Here is an 11,163-nt window from a genome sequence, read left to right as displayed (position 1 = left end):
CTTCTTTTTTTTTTTTTAATTTTAAATATTTTATTATCTAAACTTATACCCCAAATTGTGCTTCATTTTTTCATATACTACACTCTACACTTTAACTCGAGGACATTTTTTAAAGCAATACATTTCAGAAATCCCGGAAAAAATTCCACTAGCTATAAGTTATTTAAATATTGCTTATAGAAAGTATTAAAGTACCATGTAAACAGCATACACCTAAAGAGATGAATGCTTAACATAACAGAGTACAGTGTTTTTCATTCACTGATAAGCTAAGGGTCAATTTCTAGATGTTTCTTTGTCTTGTATGCTTCATTTGCTTTATCAGCAAGCAAAGGCCTATAAGGGATGGCTTCACTGCTCCTCAGACTCAGATCCATCTTCATCTTGACTAATCTGGAAGTAACAAAGTTCGTAAGTCTCCTCATCAGATGCAACCCTCAAAGCTGATCACCAAGATGGTTCTTTTTAAGGTATTTCTTGGTAAGATATTTCAAATACCTTTTAGAGAATTGTTCCTCAGAAACAATCATGATTTTATGCTTGAAGGCTTTAATGTGAACAACATTCCCAAGATTTCCAGTTTTTCCTGGAAAAACTTTAACTTTCTCACGTAGAAACTTCAGAATTTCCAGAATCAAAAATTCCATCTTCTCCTGGATGAGTAAGAGCCAAACTAAACTTCCAGGTTGACTTCTTAGGCTTCTTGTCTTTCTCCGGCACCATCTTGAAGGCTGGCTGTGCAATCAGAGAGCAGCCCTGAGTCTTTTGACATCTAGCCCAGTGCTTCTCTGAACCAGGAGCCTCATGATGCAAAGTGTTATCACCTAGAAGCTCTGATGCCCAACTGCCTGGTTTCAAACTGCTCCTACCATTTCTTATAGTTCATGGTCACTATCTCCCAGGGGATTTTGTGGAGACTGAGAAGCACTAGGTAGTGCCTACCCTGCCAGCTCACTGAATATTAGCCATTGTGACTGGTATCAGAGAGGGAAGGCACTGTTGCACCCATGTTATTGCTGGGGAAGTTTAGGCTGAGACTTGCCCTGGTACCAGAGCCCGGACTTGAACCAGTGTTTTTCTGACGAAGGCAGGCAGCCTCTCAGAAAATAGGTAAGTACCAATGTTCAGATTTGACCATTACTAACAGTATATCAGGCTCCAGGTTCATTTCGTGCATTTGTGTGTAGCCTACAGGGGGTAGTGGGGTCACAGCCCAGGTTTCCTGAGGATGGATTCAGGAGGAAATCTTTAAAATGAGACCTGAAAGCCCCTTGCTGAGAAATGAGGTATCTGCCAGGGCACGTAACTCACCGGCCAGCCAACCTTGAAGTAGCGTTTCGGGAAAGTCGTTTATGTTCATTATAGTTTGGGATTTGGGTGGAGAGCCTGTTTCAGTTCTGGGGTTTTGCTCTCCTATCAGGCCGGCTGCAGGCCCAGACGGGCCCCTGCTGGAAGGAAGTCAGCCCTCCTCCCGCCAAGGAGGAAGGGCCCTCCCGCCTGTGGTCGGTGCATTGTACTTGCTGGATTCCAGGCTGTCAGTCTCACGGAGAGCTCCCGGGATGCTTAGCCTGCAGATTGTTTTGTTAGGTTTCTCCTACAACTAATTTGGAAATTACCCAGCTACCCACAGCCTCTCCCAGGTGTTCTGTAAACTATGGGCCTGCTCCTGCAGCTTTCGCCTTGGTAGGACCAACGCTGGCTGAAGCTGGGAGGGTCAGGGTGGGGTGATAGGAGGGTGAAAAGAGGCCCACAATGGTAGAGCTCGTTTTAAGCAACAGCCAGTCCCCTTCAGCTTTGGCATTAACCATCCTACTTTGTAGGATCTGACGCAAGCAGATCCACACACTTTGCAGACATTATCTTTAAGCCTCACACGCCCTGTGGAGGTAAGTCAGGGGTGTGTGGAGGATCCACCCTACTTAGAGGCCCAAAGAGAGAGGATTTCCCCAGAGCTGCAGTCAAAACCAACAGGCAAGTCTCCTGATTCCCATATCCAGGAAGGAAAAATCCTCACGTTTGATTCATTTTGCTGTGAACTTTGTTACACCTGGGTTGAATCCCTCTCAGGCAAAGGTCTGTGACCTTAAGCTTGTCCTCTTTTCTTGGACCTCATTTTCTCATCTGAAAAAAAAAATACACCTGAAACCTGCTACTTCCCAGGGCAGTTGTGAAGATCCAAAGGATAACATATGTGGAAGCGCTTGGTACACCCTGAACACAGCCTCTCTTGGGTAATGTCAGGGTTACCTTAGTCAGCTGTGCCACAGCTGAGCCACTTGAAGCTGGGGAAGAGCAATGATGTGGTGAGAGCCCTGGACAAGGGCCTAAGATGTTAGCTCATTGTACAACCGTGGAACGTTACCTTCTCTGGTCCTTGGTTTTTCCTTCTATAAAACAAGGGTGGGACTAGATAACCTTTCAGCTGTATTTTTTTTTTTACATAAGAATGGCAAAGGAAATCTCAAAGGGAAAACCAAGAATCAATTTTTTCCTGCCCCATAAGGGTCGCCTTCTTTATTAGTTAGGATGCATTTGGCTGCAAGTAACACAGAGCCCAAAGAAAAGAGGCTTAAACTCAGAGGACGTTCGTTATTGCCCACAGGTATAAAGAATTGTTCCAGGGTTGGTTCTTTCAGCAGCTCAGTGATATCATCAGGCCCCCAGGTTATTCCCCCCTTTTGGCTCTGCCATCCTCAGCAGCTTGGCTTGTTCTCTTAGGCTGGTACCCTCCGAGCCCAACATGTCTGTCACACTCTAACAACATTAAGAGGAAGAAAATGGCCATTTCTCTCCCCTTGTCTCTTTAAGAACAAAGAAATATTTCCCAGAAGCCCTGAGCAGACTTTTCTGGACATCTCATTGGCCTGGAAAGTATCCTGTGCCTGTTTCTCAATAATCACTGGCAAGAGTGATGGAATCATCACCACGTTTACCTTAGACAAGTCCAGATTGAGCCGGTGGATACTCCAAGGGGTAAGACTTCCCCTAAAACACATGACCAACTGCAACCTGAACAAAATCAGCATCTTGTGAGCAGAGAAGAAGGGGGGAAAATGGCTGGGTAGACAGCTAGCAGTCTGGCACAACTTCTTCTTGAATATGCCAGAGAGTGTATTGTTTTACTTCTGTCCAGAGTTGGCCGTATATGGTGGACCTCAAGATGCTCCATCTCAGCTCTACCATCAAGACCCCTGTGCCCAATCCCCATGATAAGACATTTTTCTTTCTTTTGAGCACGGGTGCAGGAAAAATGTGGGTGCACCCCACTTCACACAAGGTTAATTATGAGGTTTTGATGAAATTTAGGATAAAAGGAAAGTGTTACATGGGAGGGGGAAATTTTGAAAGTGCTCATATTAAGTGTAATTTTCTCATAGTGTAAGAAACCCTTCACGGGGCTGCTCACGAACATGCCATGCTCCTAATCTCACTCCCTTGTCCTGAGGTCTGGACCTCTGCGAGAGAGTGACATGATTTGTTGCTGTTTGAGCTGAATCACATATTGGCTGCTGTGGGGAATGACTGAGGAGAGCAGTGGAGGGAGCAGGGGTCCCTGTGATCCAGGAGAGAGATGATGGAGCCTCCTACTGGGTTGGTGGCCTTAGACGTGCAAGATGGGGTTAGGGGGTTCCTAGAGAGGTAATGGTCAGAGCAAATTCATGGTGACAGGAACACACAGGGGTGTCTGGGAACAGCAAGTGGGGTGTTGGCTGGAGCCTAGATGTGTAGGAAGGGCAACTATGGGAGATGAGGCTGGGAAGAGAGTTGGTATAAGGATAATGGAGGGTCCCAAGTGCCGGGTGAGGAGATTGGGCTTTCTGTTGCAGACAGCAGGGATCCTGCTCCCATAGGACTGGAGCTCAGCTTCAGGAAGTGAGGCTGGCAGTGGGGGCAGAATGGAGGGAGGAGGCAGGAGCATCCAAGGGGAGGGCTAGGCCACCTGCTGGGGGTTGAGAGCAGAGGCAAGAGTTAGGCTCTATGAGGCTGTGCTTCTCACACGTTATCTCTGGTTGTTGAGTGCCTCCGTGCCTGAAAAATCATAGCTGGGACTCTGCTCTGCCCACACTCCTGGGAGTAGCCGCTCCAGGTTCTCAGATAGTGAGATAAGCTGGTGCTCTGCACCAGGGCTGAGATCCACCCTGATTCCGCCTCTCAATCCCTTCCTCACCCTGGGAGGGGCTGACAGTTGATCCCCAGGGCCTCTCTGACTACATGCTTCTGCACCAGGTTAACCCTTCTGGGCTGAGCTGGAAATTTGAGCCTCAGCTCGCAGAAGAGGGGTTGTGAGGCTGGTAGAGGGACATGGGGAGCTCTGTAGGGAGCAGTCATCCTTTCCACCCCGGGAGCTCTGCAAAGGCTGGCTTTGGCCTCAGCCAGCCCAGAAAGAAGACGCTGGAAGGAGGGTAGGGATAGGCACCAAACTTGTTAAAGACCTCCTATCCTCACTGCACCCAACCTGTTTGGCCCTGCTTTTCCTTTAGTTCACTGCTCAGTTTGGGCTGAAAAGCACTAGTCACACTGCTTTCCCTTTGGGTGGTTCTAAGCTATTTATTTAACTGATCCCAGGCTCAGTTTACCCATCCGTACAATGGAGGGCCCTCCTGCAGCTGCACTCCTTCACCATCCCTCAAGCCCCACCTTCACCACCCCCCATCTGATTACTTCCATTTGCACACTGCCTTTTATGAGGGTGATAATCAAATGCAGTCTCCCTTGAGGGAGGCATAAGTTCTAGCCAGGCTTGGACACTATGAGATGTTGGGTAAGTCCTGTGCCCCTTTAGCTCTATAGAAACTCTATACGCACGCATGGTATTCCTATTATTGAAAACTCATGTGAGCACTGAGATGAGAGTCCTGGTTCTTCCACTGAGTTGCTATGTGATCCTGGGAAGAGAGCCCAGCCTGGTACATGCTCCTTATCATCAGGGACTTTTTCCCCCCAGTTGTCCTGTCATGCCAACCCCCACCCAGGAGTCAGCACTTCTCAGGAGCAGGATGAGCACAGAGACCAAATTCTCCAGAAAGGTGTGGGTGTTTGGGGTGGGGGGGAATTCATTAGGATGCCCAGGATCGTAGGCTGTCCAAGGGGTACTTAGATGCTCTACTGGAGGATCCTTCAGCCCAGATGGACTCAGAGGTGGGGGCCTCTTCCTGCTGAGAAGAGAGCTTTATTTTTCTCCTAAACCCCAACAAGCCCAGACTTGGGGTTGAAGTTGCCAAGTTTCATCCATACTTGGGCAAATGACTGCTGCTTACAGAGGGTACAGAGACCAGAACCCAAGGTCCCCAAAGTGGCTCAGCAGGGAGTCAGGAGTTTGGGTTCCTGCTCTGGCTCTAACTGACAGTCCAGCTTTCGAGATGATTTCAGATACACTCTCAGTGAATGTCATTGTCATGGTCATCTATCAGGGAACATCAGGTGAGATGCATTCCAAGGGTTAGGATTCCAAGACTGTAAAGCACACCCAAGGGAGGAGGTGAAGGGCTCCACCCTAGCCATCTCTTCTCTCTGCAGTCATCTCTGGTTGGGGTTCTTGCTGAGAAACAGGAGCCTTCTGGAAGTTATTCTGGGGTCTCTGATTTCAACATAACACATCCCCCACCCCCACCCCCCTTCTCTAAAGCTCTGCCTTTCTGCCCAGGGCATATGAATCGCTTGAGGTCTTGTTGAATTGCAGGTTCTGGTTCAGTAGATCTGGGTAGAGCCTGAGAGTCTGCATTTCTAGCAAGCTCTCAGGGGATGCCCATGCAGCTAGTCTGTGGCCCACACTTAGAGCTTCAAGGCCTCAGGGCCTTAATGTCTGCAAAACAGCAGGGAGGGCAAGCCTCCTGCTCTCAGCTTCTCTACTGGCGCTTGGAGAAGTGCATCCTGGATTCAAATGACCAAAAAAACGGGAGTTTGTGAGGGTGAAAGGGGACCTGCCACCCAGCTTTGTAGATGGTGAAACAGGCCTACGCAGTGCAGGAAGAAGCTTGTTCAAGATCTCACGGCATTTTAGTGACAGAGTTGAGACTCAGGCCTCTTGCAAAGGAAAAACAAAAACGAAAACTAGAAAAGATACTCACTGAGGTGTTTGCTGTGATTCTCTGGGCGAACTATGGGTTCCTTTGATTCTTCTCTCTAAGTTGTATTTTTTGTTTTTACAATGAACGTGTACCAATTTTGTAATAAGAAAAAAATAATTTTAATGAAAAAATTCTCACAGAGTTCTTAGTAAATGAGATTATGTTTATGAACGTGCTGGATGAACTGTAACTACGTACAGCAGCTTCAAGTCAAGGGTGTGTAATTCAGCCCAAACCCTCCTGAATTCCTTTCAGCGCGGTTACCTTCACTCTTTCTGGCGCACGAATCACCGAGATGAGGAGGAAGGCCAATGCCGTCACCAACCGCCGCAAGCAGCTTCCTACTCCCACTTGGCCTCAGCTGTGGGAACTCTTTCCCCAAAGCTCTGGCCGCAGGAATCTTTCCCCTTAAACTGGGGAAGAAATTTCTCTAATCCGTTTTCGTAGTAAACGACCTCGGGCCAAGTCTGCTTCTGTTGCTGGCTTCCTAAGCTTAATTGCGAACAAAGTTAATTTGAAAGAAAATGTTACAGCTCTAGGGCGAATTCTAACGAGCCTTGGGCAATTAGGGAAGAACGCATCTAATTACTCACAGACCTGGGGCGGCGGGGTGGGGGGGCGCCTGCATACGACGCCGGGGGGGTGCAGGGCTTAGAGAGGGGCAAAAGAGTTCTCTGGATTCAGGACAGGAAGAAGAAAAGGAGAAACGCACCTCCGGTCTCTGAGCCCCTAGACGGGGAGCCGGGGAGGTTCTATTTCACGGTTTGGGGATTCGGAGAGTTGGATTGTCCCAAGACGCGGCAGTGAATGTTCTCAATGTCCTAGAGCCACGCGGGCTGGAGGGCCCGCCCGGCCCGGCTGTGGATGAAGGGCGGCGCTCCCTCGCCTGCGCAGCGTCCTTTCTGGCCCGGCCGGGTGGCGCACTAGCTTTGGGTGTCGACGGCCGGCAGGAGGCCGAGAAAGGCTGATTCTCTCCCTTCAACACCTCGAGGGCACCGCTGTCTCTCCTGGCTCCCGCTGTATACCCAGTTCCTCCCCTCTCAGGGCACAGACCCTGGTCGATCTCACCTGTCGTCCCAGTTGACAAGGAGAGTTGGGGGCAAAGACGCGTGCGCTTTCCCTCCCTGTCTTTCTTGTTCCCCCGGCTTTACCGCGAAGCTCCAGGAGACTTCCGGATAAGGCAGCGCTTAAATGTTAAAACCTTCTTCCCTCCTGTGCCCAACGCTTTACAGTTTACAAAGCGTTTCTATCCCTCTTGACTCATTTAACTTCAGGTGGACTCTGAGGGAGGGGTCACAAATTCCCATTCACAAATGACACTAGGGAGAGGACTGGATTAATGTTAAAGGCGCTGTCAAAGCATTGGACTTGGTAATTAAAACACGGAGAAAGGCTCAACCGCTGCATTAACCTGGCGCATAGACTGCCCTTTTCCAGCCGCAATCCCCCTGCCGGGCTTTAGGAAGACAACAAAACCCCTGGGTGGAGGGCTTTCAATTTCTGGCCAGTGCCAATGAGGCAAGGCATCCTGATTTCTGCCTGGGAGAGCCATACTGTCTAGCTGCACACGGAGAACCTTTGAATTTCAACCTGCAAGGATCCATACAGACATAAGGGAGGCCTAACACCTAGATTTTTCCAAGGTCACAGGGCTGGGTCTGAAATCTGGACGCACTGGCAATAGGGTCAGTGCTGCAGCTGCCCCCTCCTCCAGGTGGTCATTTACCACCATCAAAGTCAGGAAGGACCAACATCTAGACCTGTACCATCTAATACAGTATCCATCAGCCACACATTGCTACTGTGCACTTGGCCATGGCTAGTACAAACAGATGACCTGTAAGTGTAAAATACACTCCAGATTTTAAAGACTTAGTATGAAAAAAGTAAAATATCTCAACAATTTTTATATTGATTATATGTTGAAATGATAGTTTGGACATTAAATTGGGTTAAATACAATATATTATTAGTTAATCTCACCTTTTTAAAAAAATTAATGCAGCTACCAGAAAAATTTTAATTACACAGGCAGCTTACATTATATCTCTGTTGGACAGCACTTATTTAGACAAATACCCGTCTGGACTAAATCACATTCACATGTCTTTGTGAACTGGATAGTGCAATCCCTAGAATTAAAAATAAAAATTACCAGTGGTTTTCAGTCTTTTCTCACCCACCCCAACTCTTCCCTAGCAAATTAACTCTGCAGAAAGAGGCTGCATTTCTCTTGTCAGAATTCACTTGCTCAAAGATCTTTATTAAAACAGTTCATCTGAACACTCAGGTTATCTGAAAGCTGCACACGGAGCCTCTGAAATATTTAATGCTAGAAACTTTTGCTACAGAATCGAAACTTACAAGATTTCTCAAGAGAAAGGTGGGGAAATGTTTGGATTTTTTTTTCTTTCTGATTTTGGTCAGCTTATTGCTTGAAACAAATAAAGGATACAAAGCAAAGTTAAACACCTGTTTCTTTCTAAAGCTTACTTAACTGATGGCCCCAATTAATTTTTCTCTTTCCTTTTTGCATGAAGAGGCTGCCAAGGTATGGCAGAGGGTACCAGGGATGGAAGAGCCAGCCCAACAAAATGAAAACTGTCATCAACAGGCTCCCTTGAGTCCTGTCATCTCTTTGAATTTTAGTTCACCCATTGGGTCCCAGGCTGCTTGATGAAAAAAAAGCGTGGGCAATGGACAAACGTATTTCTACCTGCCTCAATGGAAAACTGCACTTAGGAGCCAGCAGTAATAGCTGCCAAATGATCAGCACATCATGCTCAAAAGATTCAAGAAATTATGATAAAACCGGTGCCTGGAGCTAATCCAGAGATGCTTGCCATGAGCTCTGTTTCCATTCCTTGGAATAGGGTTAGGCCCTGGGTGGCCCACCCATGCTGCCAGATATGCAACAACCATGATGGGCCCTTAAAGATCAGATGGGGGACGGTTGAATTCTGCAGCCCTCTTGTATTATAGATGGGGAAACTGGGGGTGTGAGTGATGGAACTGGGTTACACTGTGGCGCTGGGGCACCGTCCAGACTCAGAGCCAGGTCTGCAGTTCTCAGAGGCAGGGAAAAGCAGCCCCTGGTCAAGCGAAGCAGAGATCTTTCCCATTAAAAAAAATGTTACTTATTTTGCAAATTTGTCCTCCTCAACTAGGAAGACACTATCGGACGGAGCCTTTTATTGTAATAACGTAGTCAAAGGCACAAGAGATGGAACTGTGTAAAAAGACCCGAGTTTTGGTAAGTACGGGGAAGAATGAAGTCATGTAATTCTCCACAATTCCCTGAGACTCTGGTGTAGACACTACGTTGTGCCTCCTTTAGAGCCAAGGACCCTCCCCGGTAGAATGTCAGAAAGGCACGACCTTTGGAGCTTCGCCTCAGTGAGGGTCCATTGTCTCTGTCCGTGGACCGAGGATGCCTCTCCCCACCTCCTCACATTTTCAAAGCGAACCGGTGTCTACACGGTGCACCGGGAGGCTGCGCCTGAACCTCCGGCTCGGTCCCTCCCATGTGGCTTTCAACTCGATCCTCTCTCCAGTCCTGTCCTCAGGTTTCATGAATACTTAGTTCGTAAAGACAGTCGAGGTATCTATGAATTTTCGCCTGTATGCTCAGCTCACATGGCGGACACAAACCGATCCGCTCCGCCTGGATAGGCAGCCGCATGGCGAGCGTGGTAGGCGCCTCCATTGCCCCCTCCGAGCTGCCCACCAGGATTGTAGCAGGGGCCCAGTGCTCCGAACTGACCGGGCGATGTGCGCCCGTAGAAGTCCACTGCAGTCTCGACGCCGCCACTGCTGCCACCCGCGGGGGGCGAAGCGGGCCCGGCCAACCGGCCAGCCGCTGCGAAGAGGGCGCTGCCGGCCCCTTGCGAGTACGCGCCGTCTGCGCCCGCGTAGGCGGCCGCATAGGCGGAAGTGTTGGCAGGTCTGGCGACGGCGCAGCCGGAGGACTGGTAAGCGGTGGTAGTGGCAGAAGCGCCGGCCGAGGCAAAGGCGCAGGAACCGGAGGGCCCTGACGGCGCGGGGCCCAGTTCTGGGCTGAGCGGCCTCTCAGGCACCAGGCCGAAGACGCGGCACGGGCCTGGGGACGCAGCCGGGTAGTAGACCGGGGGCGGCGCGGCGAGCGACGTTGGGGCATAACCTGCATAGACAGCGCCCGGGTAAGGCGGGCGCGCAGCGGGCACCCCGCCCGGGAAGATGGCGGCAGCGGCGGCGGCGGCGGCAGCAGCAGCAGCGGCGGCCGCGTCGTGCATGTAAGCCGGGTAAGTGGAGAGGTCAGAGCGCTTGAAGCGCTTGCGGCGGCGCAGGAAGCTGCCGCTCTCGAACATGTCCTCGGCGTTGGGGTCGAGTGCCCAGTAGTTGCCCTTGCCCGGGCGGCCGGCCTCGCGCGGGATCTTGAGGAAGCAGTCGTTGAGTGTGAGGTTGTGGCGGATGCTGTTCTGCCACTTTTTGGGGTTGTCGCGGTAGAAGGGGAAACGCTCGGTGATGAACTTGTAGATGCCGCCCAGCGTGAGGCGGCGCTCCGGTGCGTGCGCGATGGCCATGGCAATGAGCGCAATATAGCTGTAGGGCGGCTTCCCACGCTGCAGGGGGCGCTTCCGCCGCCGCCCGCCAGCGCCGCGACCCGCGGCCTCTGCCGGGACCCCGGCCCCCGCCTCACCGCGCTCCTCCTTCACGGCCGCCAGCGCCTCCGGCTGCGGTGGCGGCGGCGGTGGCGGCCCGCTCTCCGCCGTCATGGCGCAGCCGTCCCGCGTCCCTGGGGCGTCCCCGCTGCCCGCTGCTGTCGAGGGTGTGGGAGCTGCGGGGCCCGGGACGCAGGGTAACGGGAACCGACGCTGGGGCCCTCTGCAGAGAGCTCAGGGTGTCCTCGCAGCTGGCACCGGGAGCACAGCTTTCCTGGCAGGGGCGCGCAGGAGCTTTGGCGCCCGTAGTTTCCGGGCTGGCTCAGTGCGGACAGAGGCTCAAGAGTGTCCCGCCCACCGACGGCTCTGCTCGTGTTCTGGAGCTCGAAGCCAGGCGCCAGCAGCGACGTTGGGACCCGGACGAGGCTCCTGTCTTGGGCTGAAGGGTCCTTTGC

The 11,163-nt window shown here is 50.9% G+C and overlaps 1 protein-coding gene and 1 pseudogene across 1 annotated transcript; both read right to left on the bottom strand.

Annotated features, from left to right (window-relative positions):
- Positions 1 to 351: 351 nt before the first annotated feature.
- On the bottom strand, positions 352 to 744 carry LOC131760848 (ribosomal protein eL22-like 1 pseudogene; annotated as a pseudogene).
- Positions 745 to 9,250: 8,506 nt separating this feature from the next.
- On the bottom strand, positions 9,251 to 10,822 carry FOXE1 (forkhead box E1). Its single transcript, XM_059073267.2, has one exon. It carries the CDS (start codon positions 10,820 to 10,822, stop codon positions 9,701 to 9,703), a length of 1,122 nt encoding a protein of 373 aa, XP_058929250.1. The 3' UTR covers positions 9,251 to 9,700.
- Between the last annotated feature and the right edge of the window lie 341 nt (positions 10,823 to 11,163).

Source organism: Kogia breviceps, chromosome 8 (genome assembly GCF_026419965.1).
Source record: "Kogia breviceps isolate mKogBre1 chromosome 8, mKogBre1 haplotype 1, whole genome shotgun sequence".
In the NCBI taxonomy this organism is placed as follows: Eukaryota; Metazoa; Chordata; class Mammalia; order Artiodactyla; family Physeteridae; genus Kogia; species Kogia breviceps.
Note: the sequence above shows the minus strand (reverse complement) of the source record. Positions and strands in the feature narration are given on the sequence as shown.